At 52.9% G+C, this 19,396-nt stretch overlaps 2 protein-coding genes across 2 annotated transcripts; one reads left to right on the top strand and one right to left on the bottom strand.

Moving 5' to 3' along the window:
* Positions 1–471: 471 nt before the first annotated feature.
* Positions 472–19,209, top strand: P4HTM (prolyl 4-hydroxylase, transmembrane). The gene is made up of 9 exons (XM_074914615.1): positions 472–789; positions 861–942; positions 10,306–10,496; positions 11,496–11,592; positions 14,551–14,713; positions 16,318–16,503; positions 16,927–17,017; positions 17,567–17,690; positions 18,963–19,209. Exons 1-9 carry the CDS (start codon positions 517–519, stop codon positions 19,178–19,180), a joined length of 1,425 nt encoding a protein of 474 aa, XP_074770716.1. The 5' UTR covers positions 472–516; the 3' UTR covers positions 19,181–19,209.
* On the bottom strand, positions 4,293–10,253 carry LOC141964152 (secreted frizzled-related protein 2-like). The gene is made up of 4 exons (XM_074914181.1): positions 7,824–10,253; positions 6,885–7,057; positions 5,870–5,959; positions 4,293–5,020 (listed from the first exon to the last, which is right to left on the bottom strand). Exons 1-4 carry the CDS (start codon positions 8,147–8,149, stop codon positions 4,686–4,688), a joined length of 924 nt encoding a protein of 307 aa, XP_074770282.1. The 5' UTR covers positions 8,150–10,253; the 3' UTR covers positions 4,293–4,685.
* Positions 19,210–19,396: the final 187 nt, after the last annotated feature.

Below are 19,396 nucleotides of genomic sequence, written 5' to 3'. Positions count from 1 at the left end.
TGTGCTGTGCCCGCACGGGGACAGGGACAGCAGGAGGTTTCTGTACTATAATCTTGCACTCTAAATTTTAGACTTTTTAAGCAGGTGGAAAAATAGAACTTTATTTTTAAATGAGGCACTTGTTCTGGGAATTCCTTTCCTCGCCCCGGTCTGGTTCAGGGTGTGGGATGGCGTTGGTGGGGGCTGCGGTGTACCCCTGACACGGGCTGGGGGGAGCCCACAGAGCTGCTGCCGCCCCTCGCTTTTCTTCGCAGGCACCGGAGAGGGGCAGGGGCGGCAAAAACCGCCCGGGAGACGGTTTGCCAGAGGTGTGCCCTTGGTTTATTTGAAATAAATTGTGACTTTCTAACTTCGGAGGTGTCCTGGCTCTTCTTGGGATGGGGGGTGCAGCGCCGCCTCCACACCTGCTCCCTAGAGGCCACGCCCCCCCGCGGCTGGCCCCGCCCCCGGCGCGGTGACGCAGCACGCCGGGCGGTTGCCGTGGTGACGCCTGAGGCCTGGCGGGCCGGGGGCGCGATGGCGGCGGCAACGGCGGCGTCGCGGGCGGAGGGTCCCCCGCTGCCCGGCCCGCCGGGGGGCCGCCCGCGGCCCGTCTGCTCGCGGCCCTACTTCCTCGTCCTCATGGTCTTCGCCCACCTCTACGTCCTCAACGTGCTGGGGCTGTTGCTCTTCGTGCACCTCAGCGCCGGCGAGACCGGCGGGCAGCCCTCCCCCCCCGCCGCCGCCGCCGCCCCCCCGCCGCCGCCGCCGCCGCCCGCCCGCGCCCTCCCGCGCCTCGAGGGCATCAAGGCAAGGCCGCGCCGGGGGGGCCGGGGCCGGGGCCGGGGCCGCGCCGCCGCTCACCGCTGCTCTCCCCGCAGGTGGGTCACACGCAGCGGGTGGAGCTGGTGCCCGGCAGAGTCCACGCCGTGCGCACCCTCAGCCTCAAGCCGCTCCTCTTCGGTGAGTACCGGCCCCGCTGCCTCCCCCCCCCCTCCCCAGTCCCCGGCCGCCTCCCTGCCGGGCGGGCAGCGACGGAGACCGGTAGCGGGCGGGCGGGCGGCTCGGCGCCTCCCCCGGGGCTGGCTCGCTGGGCGCCGGTGCCGGGGCTGCGGGAGCGGTGCCCGCGGGTGGCGGCAGGCAGGGCCGGGGGGTTTCCGCCGCGCCCGCTGCCGTGCCGGCTCCCACCGCCGCTGCCCGAACGGCGGGGGGGGCTGTCTGACGCCCGCCGCTGCCTTACACCCGCTCGGGGGAAATGACATCTCGCGCCTTCGCTGCTTCTCCCCGCGCTGCTTTTCCGCGGGGCTGCGTTAAAAAAAGGGTGATTTTCGCGTGAGGTGTTTTGATACGGTATTCGCAGAGGTCCTGGATGGCCCACTTAGAAGAGTTTGGAAGATTAACCTTTCCAGTTTTTTCAGATTCCCTTTAAAAATGCCGTGAATAGGCAGCAGATCCCTGAAGAGGACCTCGAAGAAGCTGTTCAGTATTAGGAAGGGACGAGAGATCCCCAAACTTTTGGTAATAAATGACGATAAAGCAATTTAGTGTTGGTGCTTCAGTGCTGAGGAAATGAGTAGCAGGAGGAATGATAGATTTAATGTCTGCCACCATTTTGCGTCCTGGTCTAGATTTATCTTTTTTTCTGGTGAATCTGATACACCACCACACAACATCCATCTTTTAGATATTTTAAAACCTCCTTTACTTTTCTGTGATTTTTGCTGTGACTTGGTAAAGTCTCATTAATTGAACTCTGTGTTCTGGAAATCCACTGAGAATATACAAATTAATTTTTGGGGACAGATGATTACAAAATTCCTACTACTGCTGCAAAGTCAGAGAAAACCTGTTGTCTCTGAAAAGATAGCGCTGAGTGTCTTTTAGGTGCCTTCTCAATAATATAAAATGAGGGATTTTTTCTGATTCTAAATAGATTATACACTTGGCCGTAAATCAGATAGGTTTCTTAGTAAACTCCTTTAATGCAGTAACTATCTGGAAAAAATATACAAAGTTCTTTTGTCATTTCTACATAGGTGGTGCTCACGGTTTGCAAATTTCTAAGTGGGTTTCTGTCTGACCTTCAGACACACCAACCTGGAACTGATACCCCACAGCCACCACAAAACTGATGTCATTACCAGAACCACGGGCTGGGGCAGTCGCTCAGGTTTTCACTCAAGAAAACTGTTCCCACCTTCTCTGCCCCCACTGGTACCATTTAAGTAAAAGACTTGATCCTGGCTTGCGAGGAAGGTGCTGAAGAAGGCAGGTTGGTCCAGGCAGGGGTAATCCCGCAGCTTTTCACGTGTCACTCCGGCAGCTCCATCAGTGGCAGGGGAAGCTTTGCTCCCCGAGGAGGTATCGCAGAGACCGACGGACATTCAACATTTGAGATGCCACTCGAGTCTGTTCTCCTTTGTCCTCCGATAAGGAGTCCCTTATTTAGAAACTGCAGAGTCGCAAGACGGCTCTTATCTCCCAGATGAACCTGCCAGGAGCCAGCTCTGACTTTAAAAGACTTCCAGAGGCTTCTCTATCTATGCAAACAGTACCAATCTAAATCAACTGGTTTAAAAAAACCTAATTTATCCCACCTCTGTTGTTTAAATTAGTGTGTATTTAACTTGTTTGTGTTAGACAAACCCAGAACTCACTAGCAAAGGAGGACTTGAATTTCTGGGAATTTTGCTTAACACATAGTGTTGTGGCATGCAAGAGCCAATTTAGGGGAATAAGTGGCAGGTCTGTGATCTTTGCTTTCAGCAGAGCAGGCTGTAGTGGGACTACAGCAGCGGATGGCTCGTTAGGGATTTAATGTGAGTTCTGTGCTTTGGAGCATGGCAGCGGGCACCATAGGGGAACTTGTGGTTTCTTTTTTCAAATGAGGGTAAGTCTTCTGCATTGAACCCAAGCATATTTCACGGAGCCATGAAAAAGTCTCTGCCCTAATTTTTTCACCCTCTGGCTATGAGACGTCATTTCTAAAGCTTGTAAGTCAGACCATCTGTGCACTTTTTAGTTAGGAAACACTAGTAATCAAATAATCCTATTAGCGGAAAACAAAATATCAGACAAAGCCTTTTCAACCATCAGAGCTTCTATGCGTTGTGTTGTGTTTTCCAAAGGCAGTCTGTTCGGAAGAAACTGCCGTCGCAGGGACCACCTGGCAGTGGATTCTGTGGACTGGGCAGCAGTTTGCAAGACAAGGCAGCGGGAAGGAATAAAAATAGGAAATCTCGCTGCATTTTTCTTCTGAGCCTCAGGGAATAGAAGTAATCGCTGCACAAATGTCAGGGTGCAGCTGAATTTCACTGCGAGTGTCTGAGCGCTTGTCTCAGCCCACACCAAATCTGAAGGAGATGGCGTCACGGGTTGTTGGTGTGCTTTACGAGCACAGGGAGGCAATGTGTCTCCATCAAACCGGGTGGCTTTCTCCACAACCCAGACTGCAGGCGTCATCAACAAGGCAGAATGTGTTCCTCCCAGAGCCATTTTCCCCCTTATTTTCTTATTTCAGGCCCAAGTTTAATCCAGTGTAGAAAACTTTCCACGGACAGTGCTTTGTTAAGCAGTAAAAATCTGACTTGTTTTCTCATTTGGGGATTTTCTGGTTTCTGCTCTGTGGTCTGGAGCGTAGAACTATAGCTGTGTTTACCCCTGCAGGGAATTACAGTCCCTGCTTGGGTGAGAGTGCGAGCTGGAGAGAACCTGGTGAGTTTTGCCACCTTTTCCATCTTCCTTGCGTGCAGGTGGAAGGCCAGACAGCTGTGTAACCTTTCTCCCCCCCATATCAGAACTGCAAGTAGCTCCTATTGCGCTGTGCTCAGGGCTCACCTCCTGTGCTCGGCTGCTGCACACCAAAGCAGAGATTTAAACAGCTGATGTCCCGCTCCCTCTCTGCTCTTTCTCAAGGCTCTTGTGATATCTTGATAAGTTGAGTAGTTCCCCAGTTACCAGAATCTTCTGGTCCAAACTGAATTTCTAATGTTAAAAAATGGTTTTCCCTGTTACGCAGAAACCCTCAGCTCTCTGCTCTGTGCCTTTCCTGCTCCAGAACGGCTGTTTCCTTTTACCTGTGCGGATGCTCATCAACTCTCAGCTCACAAGCTGAAGGGACAGCCCAAGTGACTGCTCAAGAGCAGAGTTTAGCATTCATTTTTTTAAGGGGCTGGGCATTGCCCGTTCCTCTCCCCCTTAATTTACCTCACACTGTACAAGAGTAAAGTATTAGCTCCATTACACGAAAAGCATCACTTAGCAGTTGGGGAGACTTCCATGTGATCTCTCTGGACAGAAAGCAAGCAGGCACTTGGACAGCATCAGTGTCTCAGGTGAAATAATGAATCTGACACGGCTATCAGCTTTGATGGTGAGAACTAGAAGGAGCTGTTACTAAAGGTCTCTTCTAGTTTGTGCCTGCCTGCAGAGTTCAGTTCAGCTTTGTTGCCACACTGGATCCTACACAAAGCCATCCATCACAAGTCCTGGATCAGCAGAGTCTTGCGGGAGGAATATGTTAAATCTGCATCCTTAAGCTCTGTCTCAGTAAAACAGGGATCTGTAGTGAGGCCCTATCTGTGGACTATGCTTTGAATCACCTAAAAATACCAGCTGTACATCTCCAAAACACCAACTGCCAGGGAAAGGAGTTTTCTAGTCATAGGGGAGGGAGCAGTTTCATACTGTTGGGATTGAGATTTTTTTCAGACCTTCCGGCCAGCCTGTTCAGGGCAGCGGTGATGTTTCCACCTCCGCACTGCCTGGTGCAGGTTCCTGTTCTTCTTCTGCCAGGCGTAGGCCTTGTTCACCACCACTTTGTCACTCTGTACTTCACCACATACAACAAAGACCCCTGCGTGTGTGCCTCTCATGATGTTGTGGACGCAGGTAGCATCTATGTCCAGCCACTGCTGGAGCCTGGTGGGGATTTCGGTTCTGAGGAGCGGGCCGTGCTTCAGGACCTCCACCCTGGAGGGATCCAAGTCGAAGTCAGAGATGGTGGTGGTCATGTTCTTCCTCAGGATTCGGATTTTCACTGCTGCAGGGGTTGGAAAGAGAGCTGTTAGTTCTATTTACTTTTCATAGCTCCTACCTAGTTAAACACACAGCCAACGCAAGGCTTTCTTGCTGGCTCTGTCATGTGGTGATGCATCCATCCAAGCGCTTGCAATTGCTTTTACTTGCTTGTAAAAGTTCGCATTTGAGGTTAGTTACCAGTACTGAACACCGTTCTCACTCCACTTTCCTCATCAGAGTGGCAAAGGTGTATCAGCACCACTAAACCCTGTAGGAAGCAGGGGGACAAGCAAGTGAATGCATCAGAGTCCTGATCTCCCGCAAATTGCTTGAATTTTCTCTAAACTGGGATTTCAGGAGGTGACGTGACCACCAGCTGCCCAGGATTTTTAACTTGGGTTTTTTTTTCATGAAGGTTGTGTGCCTGAATTCAGGACAGTATCTTGAAAACTTCCTGCTAGCTGATTGAGCAGAGCCAGTGCTGCCACCTGCTTGGGCTAGGAGAGGGAGTGTCACATTACTAGAACAACAGTATTGAAGTTTGAAATAGCGAACTTGGCGTTTGCTGAAGGTTTGATTGAAATGTTGGTCTCCAGGGGAAAACCAGAGTACTACTTGTATTTAGCAGCCACAGACCAAAACCAAATCAGAGCCCACAGAAATAAAGCAGGTCTTCACCTTCGGTGCTGCCTGGAGCTGAGCCCTCCTGCTACCTAACAGGTAAGTTGGGACCTGAAAACCCCTGGGATCTGCTGTGGAAGCTGCAGTTCCTCCAAGTCAGTTTGTTATGACAAAGCCATTTTCTGTCCATGCCACTGCTTGGCTGCTGGACAGAACTGCAGCAACTGAGAGGAAAAAGGGATGTACTCACCAAAATCATTGGCGCAGAGGTTTTCCAGGATCTCCCTAGCAGTGCTGGCCTCCTCAAGCTCACAGTCCTTGCAGCTGGCTCGGGGTACTGCTGCGACAGAAATTTAGTTATAACCCCCATGTCAAGCCTCACTGGAAAAGGCATAATGAAATTTTGAGATCTGCAAGTGGTGGCTTGCTGTTTCCAAGCGGTGCTTCCTCTCGAGCTACCCAGTCCCTGGAGAGACAGCTCAGACTGCCAGGGTGGGAAATGTTAAGCTCTCCTTTCTGCGGCTGGGGCAGTCGCTGCTTGTTGTGCTTTGTTTAGGCTTGTGTGTGTTGCCGCATGCTAAAGCAGCAGTGAAAATGCTTAATGAGTATCTCCGAGTTGGGATGAAACAGTAAAGCCATTGGTATGGCCAGACTCCATCCAGTGATGCTGAAATGAGGCATCTGTTCTCCCCTTAACTGCTCTTGAAGCTCCCCCAGTGTTCATCAGTATCTGGGTGTTTAATTTAGTCTTTCAGTCCTGAAGATTTTTTTCTCATGTAACTCATGTCTGCAGAGGCTCACGCCCCTTTGTGTTGTTTCCTAATGTTTAAAGAGAAGGCTTGCAAAACATTTCTTTTTGCATGTTTTTTAAACCCTGGACACGGCTGAAAGACGAGGGCTCCAGCTCTGCTGGAAGCACATTTCACTGCCTGGAGCCTGCACACCACAAGCTCTCACGCTGTGCCTGGGCATTAGGATTTTATTTTGCAGTGATTTCTTCCCCCTGCCCCAAACCCTGCGTGTCTGATGGCACCCAGGGAGCTAATGAATACAGTAGAGAGAGGAACAAGCTGCAGTCGATGTTACGCTAATTTTCTAGACATGGTGGTGTTCCCAGAGAGAACGAAACCAGAATTTATAATTTTTTTTTAAATGTAGCTTAGAACCAGAAATATTATCAATAGAAGGAAGGCATAGGCCCATTCTTTTGAGCTTTCAATGTTACATATGGGAAAACAGGCGAGGGGAAACAAACAACAACTTACTTCTCCTGCTCGAGGAATTCTCATCTGTGGAGACAGCTGCGATGCACAGTTCATGATCTGCAGGAAACTTGTTGCAGTTGAGGATTTCGGGCCAGGGGTAGCCGTAACAAGCCATGACGGGTGCGCAGCTTCTCTTGACGGCCTCGCAGAGGCTGCGGCAGGGGTAGATGAGCCTGGGGAGGGGATGGGGATTGCAGCACCTCTGGGCTCCTTGTGGCAGCAAGCTGAGGGTCGAGCCCTGGCACTGTGCTGCTGCTGTGCAGGGCTGTGTTGCACACTACCACTAGCAGAACTATTTGGGGATCTTGGATATCTTTTGAATATTCACGCCCAGGAAGCAAACAACAAATTTCTGAGGACAGGAGGGATGAGGCTGTTCCATACAGGCTGCTGCCCGAAGCCCTTCCCGAGGATCCTATCTAGTTGTGCAAAGGCTGCTTACCTTTACAGGTGCCTAATTAGATACCTAGTTTCCTTAGCAGCTCTGTGCTTTGATGGCTGCACCTCAAAAGTGAGGATTTTTCTCTGTTGCTAGCACTCTCAGGCTGAGAAACCCCCCTACGTGTGGGGCAGAAGCCGGGAAGGGGGGGGGGAGCTGCAGGGGAGGTGGGAGATGAAGCTGGTGGGTGCCAGCAGCTACTGTGGTGTGCGAGGAGGGTGGCCGAGGGAGATGGTGGTGGTGCCTAGGGTGGGAGAGTAGGAAAGTCCGGAGGAGGGAACATAAAATTTCTGTTCCTGTGAGATGAAATGCTCATGTTTCACTTTCAGAGGGAAGGTCCCTGCTGGGTAATCCAATTGCCTCTTGCCAAGAGGGACAGGACGGCTTTCTGGGGACTGCACTGATCACATTATACACGTTTTCTCTCAGTACGCAAATGCAGTTGCATTCTTGGAGAGTGTTACTTGCTATAGCTGAAATAACTTGTAAAAACATCTTACCTGTCCAAGCAGATTGGTGCAAAGAGGGAGCAGAGGAAAATCCTAGCATCTGGGTGGCACTCCCTGGCCAGCAAGGGCAGCCAGCTGGAAGACTGCTGGATCGCTTCTGGCATGGTCTCGTGCTCCAGCAGGTTGGGAATCCTCATCTCGGAGTAGCCAATATCGTAGCACAAGGCCATGTGGTGTGGAATGGGCGTGCAGCTGGAGGATCTCCTCAGGTAGCTCGCCCAGACTCCTGGAGAGCCCCAGAGCAGCAGGCGTGCCAGGAGACCCAGCAGCCATGGGCCACCCGACCTGGAGGGGTGCCTGCGGTGGGCTGTGACCATGCTCGGAGCGAGCTGGGAGCAGGCAAATGGGTGGCACAGCCCGGACTGAGCTGCTCCTGGCTGTGGGATGCCTTTTATAGCCTACGAGCCACCTCTCTGTCAATCCATCCTCATTAAGTGCGGCCCTTTCAGAGCCCTCATGGGGAAGACAATGCTCCAATTTTCGTTTGCCAGCGGCCCCGATTGTTTGGATTTTAGCAGGGGTTTGGCTTAGATCAGCAGGTGTGGAAATGAGGGCAGTTGGGGAGGGATGAATGACTTGGCCCGTGTGTCTTGGGGCTCTTTTAGCCAAGATTGAATCTCTGTTTGACACCAGTGCTCCAACCCATCCCCTTTCTCTTGCTCCAGGATTAGTCATTATTTCATAAACCTCAATGTTTTCCTCTCTTTTGTTTTTTGTAAAAGCAATCAAGTGTTGCTCAAAGTCAATTAGGAGGCATTTGTTTAGCTGGATCTATTGTTGAGCAGGCAGGGAGATAGGACGGTCTCACAGCCAGAAGTTAACCGTTTCGGAGAGCTGAGAGTAGAGAGGAACTACTGGGCAGCTGTGGAGCCAGGTTGTTTGCAGACAGGATCGGAGCACTTAGCTGGAAACCCCCTCACCTTGCAACCTGCGTGACAGAGCATAATTCCGGTTAACAGAATTTTTACTTCATTACAAAATCCTGTTCCTACCGCTGAAAAGTGGGATTGTCCTTCCTCCAGCACGTAATTAAGATTCCAGAAGCCATCATTATTGTAACCCGGTTTGTGGAACTGGAAATACTGGGGGCGTTGCTTGCCAGCACACACAGTTCATTCGGTGTCGTGCCATGAGGTTCAAACCGGTCAGTGGAAGCTCCGGCCCTGAAGCATCCTCTGGCACAAGGACCCTGCGCTGCCTGTGGCGGAAATTGTTTCCTCGGAGGCTGTTACAGATACAGCCGCCTGCATTGTGTTTCTGGGGCTTCCCAGGAATATCTCATTTTCTACAGGGCTAGTTCTGGTCTGTGCTTAGCAAAAAGCCATCTGCTTATTGACAGTTTGAGCTGATAGGGTTGATTTAAGGTCATGGAAGTCATTAACTTTTTTTTTTTTCCCCCCCGTTTGAGGATCGCTGCTGTAGTTGAGGTATGATGTGTCCTTGGCACATACCTGCAGCACCTCTAAGGAGCTGCAGTTTGGAGAGCAGGACCTTGGGCCCAGGAGCACTTAAACCTGTCTTGCTTTGGTGGTTTTTCCTTCCCTCTTCAGTCTCAGCAGCTGTTAACAAGATCCCTGCAGCAGTGACAGACATCACCTAGAAGGATCTGCTCAACCTGTTGGGCCACAGTGTAACTGTGCTGTGGAACAGGACCTCACTTTGCAAGTGCCTGCCCAGTGCACCATACAGCTAGAAATCTCTTAGCCTCGTAGTCACTGGTGGGTTTCTCTGCATTTAAATTTGCTTGGGATCCTGGTATTGCCGGATTGCTGCTGGTGTCGTGCTGCAAAGGAAAGCTGGTGATACTGGGATGCTACCTGGGTATGGAGCGTGGCACCCGCCGTGTCTTCCCCTTTAATATTGCATTTGAAGTCCATTTTTAGTGGAGGATCAAGAGAATGAGTGGGAATAAGTTTGGAAGTTGTCCCCTTGTTTCTTTGAATTTTGTAGTAGAGCACTGTGCCAGATTCCTCTGAAATGCATTTGGTTTTGTGCAAAGTGCTGCCCTCTCCATGTGAGAGCAAGGAAGCCTGAAACCCCCGGCCCTCACCACAGCCCACCGTAAAGATTTTTCACCTCCCTTTCTTTAGAGCAGCAGCTCCCAGACTGTGATCTACACGTCACCTTTGAAGTGATAATATGCAGTGATATGCACATGTTTGTTCACTCCTTTGTCCATTGTGGTATCTGTGAGCGAGTTTAAGAGCTTGACCCCTGGATCCAAACATTTAGGAACTGCTGCTGTAAAAATACCCTCCTCCAGCAGCTCAGGTGTGTGGTCTGTGCTCTTTTGAGAGCTCTTCTGGTAGAAGGCTGAATGTGTTTCAATGTCCCAAACTTAGGCAGTTCCTAAATTTCTCCATTCCCTCCCTCCTTTTTTTTTTTTTTTTTAATTCTGAGTGGCCTGCCATCGGTATGGGGTCCCACTGTAACATTTCCTCAGTCTCTGTTGCTGCTCACACTTTTGCTGCAGAAATTCCCGACTTCCTGACAGAGGAGGAATGCAAGCTCATTGTCCATCTGGCACAGCTGAAGGGGCTGCAGAAGAGCCAGATCCTACCAACGGATGACTATGAGGAAGCCATGGAAATGATAGAGATCAGCCAGATGGACATTTTCAATCTGCTGGACCACAATCAGGATGGGCAGCTGCAGCTCAAAGAGGTAGAGTGCGGGACAGACTGGGGGAGGTTTGCTGGGGGACCCTCTGGCAGTTCTTCTCCTCAGATGGTCTCTTATGTGCTTCAGTAGGGCCAAACCCCAGCGTATACCGATCAGTATTTGCTTAATTTTATGTCTCAAGACTTGTGCTGGCCTTCAGCGTGGAAGTTTCTGGAGAAATGTGCAGCAGTTGTCATGCTACTGGGAGGTAGCGATGGTTCTTGGCAGGAGACGTGTGTTTTGAATATGCTGGGTGAAATATTCCTTGTGCTGGTGGTTTCCTCATGCTGGGTGTCCTGGGGAAGTGAGTTCGTAGCGTGGACACTGCTTTGTGCAGCCTGTGGGGAGGTGACTCTGCTAATGGACGAAACACCAGCAAAGCCACCCCCGTTAATGCGCCCGGAGGGGGGTAATGAGCACCTTGTCCACAGCTCTTCAGCCCCCTTGCTGTGTGTGGCAGGGTGCATCAGGGCAGGCGCTGGCAGCTCAGGGATGTCCCTCCCCAGGCTCCCGTTTCAGGTGGGGCTGGGGGTCTGTCCTCTGAGCAGCCGGGGATGTGGAGCGCGGGGAACTCAGGGCAAGGCTCCTTTCTCTGAAGGACAGAGCCTGCTGAGAGCTCTCCAGGAGAGAGAGATGCAGCATCCTGGAGTCCACATGGAAAGGAAGCATTTTGTTCCAAGTCCTTATCTTGGACAAGTAAAAGCATTCACTTTTCTCATCAATAGCTTTACTTTCCCATCAAGAGAAAGAGCTGTGCCCCCTCCACTTCAGAACTGGTTAACCAAGTCCCAGCAGTCATTTGCTGTGACCCAAACTGGAAATAACAGCACTCATCAGCCACACACTGTGTGTGGCTGCCAGATGATTCAGTCTTCTTTCTGCAGAGATGTGCTGACGCCTGGCTGGCCAAGGCGCTGCAGAGGAGAACCCGCCAGGCCTCAAGCAGGGAATCTGTAGTACAAGAAAACCTGTGCCTGGTGTTGATCCATTTATGAATTTTAGGTGTTGACCCACACCCGGCTTGGGAATGGCAGGTGGATGACCCCCGAAAACATCCGGGAGATGTACACTGCAGTCAAGGCTGATCCTGATGGGAATGGTAAGAGCAGCACCAGGGGAGTCCCTTCACCCTCAGCACACTGGATGCCTCACACAGCCATGTGGGGCAGAGCAAGAGCTGTGTCCCTGCCTAGGCCTGTTTCTCTAGCTGTGTTCTTCAAAGGAAAATAACACTGCTTTAAAGAGCTTTGCAGAAAAAAGTAAAATCGATGTAAACCTCTTATCACAGCACTCCTGCCCCTTCATCACCAGTCTAGCAGCAGGCTACTTCCACAGCCTTGGGCTTGGATCTTGCAGAAGCAGGACGAGAACACAACTCTGCACTCCCTGTCCTCTGTCAGACCTGCCCTGGTCCGTGCCCTGCTGTTACAGGATGTTCAGGCCACGCTTCTGCTCCCCTGCTCTGAGAGACCACTTGGGTTCTGAGCATGTAGCACTTGTTACCTGGGCTGCAGGTGTGAAGGTGCATCCTCCACTCCCCCTCTGTTTTCAGGGAGACTTCTGCAGGAGGCTGGGAGCCCTACATCACTGGCAGGGGAGGGTGGTCTTGTTGGTCAACCTTTCACAGAGTCATCTGGGTTGGAAAAGCCCTTGCAGCTCCTCCAGCCCAACCATGACCCTCACCCTGACCCTTCCCAACTCCCCCAGATCCCTCAGCGCTGGCTCAGCCCGACTCTTCAACCCCTCCAGGGATCCCGGGGACTCCCCCCTGCCCTGGGCAGCCCATTCCAACGCCCAACAGCCCCTTCTGCACAGAAATCCTTCCTCAGAGCCAGCCTGACCCTGCCCTGGGCAGCTTGAGGCCATTCCCTCGGGGCCTGGCGCTGGGGCCTTGGCTCCAGAGACTCATCCCCCCTCTCTGCCCCCTCCTGGCAGGGAGTTGCAGAGGGCCAGGAGGTCTCCCCTCAGCCTCCTCTGCTCCAGACTGAACCCCCCCAGTTCCCCCAGCCGCTCCCCAGCAGACCTGTGCTCCAGACCCTGCACCAGCTTCATTTTTTGTTGCTGACCCCCCTCTCTGCTGCTGCAAAGTCTCTGTATTCCATGAGGCCAGTTCTGCCTCTCCTGTCCCCAGTCTCCCAAGGGCTCCCACTGGTCCAGACATGCACTCTAACCTCAGCTGCTCTAATTAGAGTGGCCTCAATTAAGCAACTCTCCATTTCCTAATCAAATTAAGTGAACACACAAGCTCTGCACACTCTCTTCCAGTGACCTGGCATTGAGAGCTGCCCAGAAGGAGCTGGTTTGGAGTTGAAGCAGTACCCATGTGAATGGCTAAATATCCGGAGGGCACCCCATGCCCTGTTTCTCCGGGCTGGTGGCATTCTTGGCAGGGGTAGGAGCATATGACCCAAGTTGTCAGTGGCTTTTCCACTGTTCCGGACATTAACAAATGAAAGGTCCTGTTAAAGTGCTCTTGGCAGGACCTCACTTCCAGAGAGCCGCTTCCCTCTGTTGTTAGATTGGTACGTGACACCGAGAGACCAGGTCACAACCTGGATGTGGCACTGCATCATCAAAGACTGCGTGGAGAAAGGGGAAATGGGGACAGGGAGACACTTAGAAATAATAATGCTATGGATAATTTGGTCGTGATCACTGGCACCTGGGGAACTGTCCCAGGCTGACCCGGGGCGCTGGTCCTTCCTCCTGGAGGGTGCAGTGTGCCCGGGGAGCAGAGCTGGCACCGCAGCAGCGCCGGGTTTCTGCCCGAGCCAGCCCCGCTCGCAGCCCCCACGTGTGCTGGCTGCCGGGCAGAATGCTGCAGCATCTGCACGCTCTGCTCCCAGGGACCCGATCGTCAGTGCAGGGCTTCCCTTCTCCAGAAAGGGGAAACAAGAAACGTGAGGATAATTCTGAAGCCGACAAAGGCGAAAATCCATCCCTTGCTGAGACCAGCTGAGTGCAAACAAGAAATACCCGTTTTAGTGGAAACCACTTTTTACCTCTCACTTTGCTGTTATTTCTACTTACACAAGATTTTACTCTTGTATTTTTCGCTTATGTTTTGCAATTCCCTAAGTGCAGAAGAATGTACTGCTTGTTTTGGATTTGGCTTTTTTAAATGACTGTGCAAGGTCTTGTAGAAAATGCGGTCTGAGGTGTCCCCTCTGCTCTTAAACATGTCTGTTTAAATATCTAAGTAACAAGCCCCAAGGCATCAGGTGGCACAAGGCTTTTTAGCTGTGGCATTGCATATGCTGTATGGGTGTTTCTCTCTTTCAAGGGTTTGGTTTCACAGAATCATCTGGGTTGGAAAAGCCCTTGCAGCTCCTCCAGCCCAACCATGACCCTCCCCCTGACCCTTCCCAACTCCCCCAGATCCCTCAGCGCTGGCTCAGCCCGAGTCTTCAACCCCCCCAGGGATCCCGGGGACTCCCCCCTGCCCTGGGCAGCCCATTCCAACACCCAACAGCCCCTTCTGCACAGAAATCCTTCCTCAGAGCCAGCCTGACCCTGCCCTGGGCAGCTTGAGGCCATTCCCTCGGGGCCTGGCGCTGGGGCCTTGGCTCCAGAGACTCATCCCCCCTCTCTGCCCCCTCCTGGCAGGGAGTTGCAGAGGGCCAGGAGGTCTCCCCTCAGCCTCCTCTTCTCCAGACTGAACCCCCCCAGTTCCCCCAGCCGCTCCCCAGCAGACCTGTGCTCCAGACCCTGCCCCAGCTCCGTTGCCCTTCTCTGGACACGCTCGAGTCATTCAATGGCCTTTTTGGAGTGAGGGGTTTGTGTGTTTTAGTAGCTTTTTAAAGTTCAAAAGGGTATTTTGCCTGTCACAGTTGTGACCCTGCGCAGCAGCTCCCAGTTCACTTCTGCTCTGTGCCCTCTCCTAAAGGCGAGAGCGCTGCTGGGGCCTGCACACACGGGGTGCAGCCTGTGGACCCTGAGCAGGGTTTGTTTGTGGAAGGCAATTTCTGCAGTGCCCTCAGCTGGTGGTTTCTCCGAGCACAGGACAGCAAGAACTTTTACCTACACCAGAGTCAGCCGGCTTTTCCTCTTCCCATAGGTGTGCTGAGTTTGGAGGAGTTCAAACAACTAAATATCCGTGATTTCCACAAGTACATGGGAAGCCAGAAAGTGAAGATGAGTGACTTGGTGCGGAACAGCCAGCACACCTGGCTGTACCAGGGCGAGGGGGCACACCAGGTCATGAGAGCTGTACGGCAAAGGTAAGGGCCAGGCAGCCGAGGGACGGTGGGGTTTGTGCAGGCACGAGGACCACCTGTGCTGGGAGAGGCAGTGGCACACTTGCTAATATTCACACTTTCTAATTGTGTGAAAGCCTTTGGAGTATAAAGAGCAATGAACACAGATACGAAATGGGGAGAGGAGGTTTTCATTAGAACAAGAATTTGTATTGTCCCGTGGAAAAGGAAAAAGAAAAATCAAACCTTTCAGCATTTCCATTCACTTTTGGGAACAGCCCCATAAAACCAAGAAGACTTGGCATTATATGAAATAATTCATTCTAATTAGTAAATGAGCTTACTGGGAGAAACTGCCCATTTCCAATGCTGTCTGGGTGCCAGCAGTTACTGTCATTTGCTTTAGTTACTCATGCATTTCACTGAAATCTGTCTTAGCTGTTCAGAGCTGACTTTTTAACAAGCACAACTTCACCCTCAAGTAAGCCGACTTAGTTTAATCCTCCAAGCGCATGTATTGCAGGGCAGCTCACGGCAGACAGAACTTCTTACCCTTCCCTTCGTCTCCGATTTGGTACTGGGAAGCATTGAAACCCAGCACGCAGGCCAAATCCTTTAGCTGTGGTGAGTTTCAGATAACTGGCTGGAGACTCTTGTTCTTGTGCTGCTGATCCTCACCCAGAACATGGGTGGGTAGAATCTGTCCTGAGGCTTGAAAACGGCTGTTGGCCACTCCTTCAGTGCATTCCAGTGGGAGAATGGGGTCGCATATTGCCTTGATTAGAGCAGACTGTGGCTGCCACCTTCTCGGTGCCAGCGAGCCAGCACACACTGCATTGGCATTCTGCTTTTACGCTCTTCAGCTGGCCACTGTTACACGGACGTGAAGACACAGCGCTGAAGGAGGCTGTTAGTCCTCCCTGGGACCGTGCGGTGCCTGCAGGGGCTTTGCCACCCTGCCTGGATGCCTCGTTTCCCTTGCACCTGCCTCGAAGGCTCCACCGCTCCGGATACTCAGAGCTCTGAGTGTTCTTTGGCAGGTCTGGAGACCTTGGGGACGATCTCAGATGTAGCAGCGGAAAAATCCCAGAGCAGGAGGGCTCCAGTCTCCTTGATCCCTTCCAGTGCCCCTCTGCCCTGGGGGGAGGCTGCTGAAAAGGCAACAGGGAAAGGTGAGTTAGGTGACAAGAATATTCCTAGAGCTAGTCTCTCGTTTACTCTCAGCAGCGGCCCTGTGCTTTGCTAACTGTCCCCGAGGTCTGTAGGTGGTGTGCAGGAGTCCAGAGAAGTGATGAGATGGCACATGAAGCTCTCCAGGGACACACACAGAAAGGATCTTGCTGAGCAAGGGAAGTCTTCCTGAAAGCAGTCCTGCTGGAGATGCACCCTTCAGTTTTGGGGTTTTTTTAATTAACCTTGATGAGGACTTTCTGAGCTGATGCTGATGGTCCAACAGATCTGTAAGGACCTAGTTATCTCTTGGCATGCTTGCTGCAGCCCATCTGTCTCTCCGGTCTTTTGGGGAAGGGGGTTATTTTTCTCTGGATTTGTTCACGGCTTGGGAGTAGTATCCGATTGGGGTGATGGTACTTTCCCCTCACCTGCTCTGCTCTGCCTCTCTTCCCCAGGGTAATGCGCCTGACTCGCTTGCCCCCTGAGATTGTGGAGCACAGCGAGCCCCTCCAGGTTGTACGGTACGACCAAGGAGGGCACTACCATGCCCACATGGACAGTGGCCCCGTCTTCCCCGAGACTGCCTGCAGCCACACGAAGCTGGTCGCCAATGAAAGCGCTCCCTTTGAGACCTCCTGCCGGTAAGGTCTGCCTTGGCACCATCCAGAACATGTTAGGGACGAGGTGCCGAGAACCGTTTCACCTCAGCTCTCCTAGGACTCGGGGCGCAGGTTTTGGGCTCACAAAACCAGCTTTGGAGATCGCTGGTGTGAAGGGGTTTGAAGGGGGAGGTGGGTGAATCCTGTGGGTCCACGTGAGGAGGGCAGAATGGTTCTGCAGAGCTGCTGGGCCATCCCCACCAGAAGCTAAAACACACCCTCACCCGTTGCGGGTGGGGATTTTCTTTGTTGTCCTTGTCTTGTCCTTGGAGAAGAGTTGATGATGTAAATTATATCTTGTGATGTCTCAGAACGGCTGTTTGTATGGTGGAGGAGCAGGGAACGCACAGCCCCTGTGCATCTCCTGTTCCAGTGGTGTCCCCTGACAACCACTCTGACTTGCAGGTACGTGACGGTGCTGTTCTACCTGAACAACGTGACTGGGGGAGGCGAAACAGTCTTTCCTATAGCTGACAACAGGACGTACGAAGAGATGGTAAATGAATCTTGCCTGGGAATTTTGAGTTCCTCTTTGAATGTTATTTGCTGTGACTGCAGAAGGTGTCTGGTACATGAGGTTGGTGGACGTCAGCCTTCGTATCTAGAGCACGGGGAAGCTGTGCTCTGCTTATGGTCTTTTCCCTCGGAGGCCAGGGGAAGAGGCACAAGGCTTGGACAGCTGCAGCTCTCCCTGCTCAGAGGTGTGAGGGGTGGCCCCTTGGCCTTGCTGCCATAACACAGGTCCTGCTTGCTTCTGTCTAAGCAGGTTTCCTCAGACTAAATCTTGGCAGGTATGTTGTGCTCCTGCCAGGCAATGTGTGCAGGAACGAGTGGCTGCTCAGAAACAGGTTATAGACCTCCAAGGGACTGAAACTGCCTGCTCCGGGTGGGTTGTGAAAGCCCTGTCCTGCCCAGTGTCAGCCTTGAGCTGTCCCTGTGGGGTGTTCAGGCAAAGGGCAAGATGACGGCTGGCAGGAGAGGCAGCCCGGTGCGTGCGCTTCATTCCAGCCCCGTTTGCAACACCTTCTCTTTGGTTTCTTGCCAGTCTTTGATCCAGAACGACATTGACCTGCGAGATACTCGGAAAAACTGCGACAAGGGCAATTTGCGAGTGAAACCTCAGCAAGGCACTGCTGTCTTCTGGTACAACTACCTGTCAGATGGAGAAGGTACGGGCTCGTTTCAAGACTCGGCTCTTGGAAGGGGTAGGGCTGCAGGAGGTGACGGCCGTCTTCTTGGGGCGGCTGGGAGCTCAGAAGAGAGCCAAAGGGTGGTAGCTGCCTGCTAGTGGGAACTGTAGAGTCTACTTGTCACCAGCTGCGTAGGAGCTTCCTGACTCTGAAAAGCCTTTGTTTACAGGCAGTAGGTCAGTGGCTCCTGATGTCTTTGGGGGACGGGACTAGCTAGCAAACAAAGACCTTGACTGCACTAGCCATGGGCAGCTGCCTCCCATCCCGCTGTGCGAGCTGAAACTCCTGCTGGAACTTGGTCTGCAATTCAAAATGTTTCACTGATGTGGTGTTGCCCAAAGGGGTGGGGAGGGGAGGTAGACAAAGGCACGGCCATCAGCTCTGCAGCTCGGGAGGCATGGGCCGCCCTGCGCAAGGCTCTGCCGTGCTTGGGGCCGACTCCTGCTTTAAAGCTCAGCCACAGCCTGATGATTTGTGTCCTTGGGGCTGTTTTTCTCACAAAGTGCAGCATGGATTTTCCCTGACAGCCAGACCAGGGGATTGACATCAATCTTCCAGGCTGCTGGTGAGCATGACTCCAGAGTATTTTGATGGCAGATTTTAAGCAGTGGTGGGAGGATGGAATATAGCATCCCAGGACCCCTGGGAGCAGCCCATGTTTCCATCTCTAGAAAATCCACAGAGGACACAAGACCAGCGTTTGAGCTGTTGGATGATAATATCAAGACCATCGCTCTCCTGTAAGAGCCCCGTTGTGCTTTTATGAGCAAATTGTTCCTAAATGGAAGGCAGCTGCTGATGCAAGTCTGCCACAGAAAAAACGTGGAACCTCTGTAAAAAGAGGATCATTTAGAACTGCTGAAATGCAGTCTCTAATATGTCCATGAGCCTCTGACTTCCACAGGCCTTCTAGTGGCAGCAAAATCTCTTCTACAACAGCCTACCCTTTGGGGAAGAATTGAGAAAAACAGCAACTGTGACACAGAATAGGAAAGCCCCTCATGCTGAGGGGAGACATGGAGGCAACGAGCATTTTGCACTCAGGGAGCCTGCCCTGGTGAACTCCTCATAGGTGCTAGGGTGGGGTAGCACCAAGACGGAGGGGCGCCAGGAGGAGCCAACTCGCCTAAGATGCACCCGAGCGAAAATCCAAGCAGGCGCTTTGGCCGTGCCTGCCTCTGCGGCCCCGGCCGTGCCTGCCCGTGGCGCAGCACTCCTCACCGCCTCCTAACAGGGCTTTTCGCTCCGCAGGTTGGGTGGGGGAGCTGGACGACTTTGCGCTGCACGGGGGCTGCCTGGTCACCCAAGGTACCAAATGGATCGCCAACAACTGGATCAACGTGGACCCCAACCGCTGGCGGCAGCTGCAGTTCCAGCAGGAGATGGAGCGTTACGCGGGGGCCGGCCCGGAGGCCCCGGGCGAGTGGACAGTGGATAAAGCCTACAGCGGGGTGCACCTGGAGCTGTAGGGCCGGGGGGCTCAGGGGGGGTCGGGGCTGGAGGGTCCGGCCTCGCGCGCGGCCTTTTCCCGCCGCGGGCCACGCGCCAATAAAGCGTGTGGAGACGGCGGCCGGCTCCGCGTGCTGTGGGAGAGGGGGCGGGGCGTCGGCGGCTAGCCAATAGGCGATGGCGCCGGGCAGTGGCGCGCGGGGCTCGGCCAATGAGCGCCGGGCGGAGACGGCGGG

This window comes from Athene noctua, chromosome 10, assembly GCF_965140245.1.
Source record: "Athene noctua chromosome 10, bAthNoc1.hap1.1, whole genome shotgun sequence".
Classification (NCBI taxonomy): domain Eukaryota; kingdom Metazoa; phylum Chordata; class Aves; order Strigiformes; family Strigidae; genus Athene; species Athene noctua.
The sequence above is the reverse complement of the archived record's forward strand: the minus strand, read 5'-3'. Positions and strand labels throughout refer to the sequence as shown.

Bases quoted from the DNA above. Each gene is read 5' to 3' on its own strand.
- P4HTM (XM_074914615.1), top strand. From the start codon at position 517: ATGGCGGCGGCAACGGCGGCGTCGCGGGCGGAGGGTCCCCCGCTGCCC. The intron at 790-860 runs GCAAGGCCGCGC...CTCTCCCCGCAG, and splicing joins CGCGCCTCGAGGGCATCAAG to GTGGGTCACACGCAGCGGGT. The intron at 11,593-14,550 runs GTAAGAGCAGCA...CTCTTCCCATAG, and splicing joins GGCTGATCCTGATGGGAATG to GTGTGCTGAGTTTGGAGGAG.
- LOC141964152 (XM_074914181.1), bottom strand. From the start codon at position 8,149: ATGGTCACAGCCCACCGCAGGCACCCCTCCAGGTCGGGTGGCCCATGG. The intron at 5,960-6,884 runs GTAAGTTGTTGT...TTTCTGTCGCAG, and splicing joins GAATTCCTCGAGCAGGAGAA to CAGTACCCCGAGCCAGCTGC. The intron at 5,021-5,869 runs GTGAGTACATCC...CAACCCCTGCAG, and splicing joins CCTCTGCGCCAATGATTTTG to CAGTGAAAATCCGAATCCTG.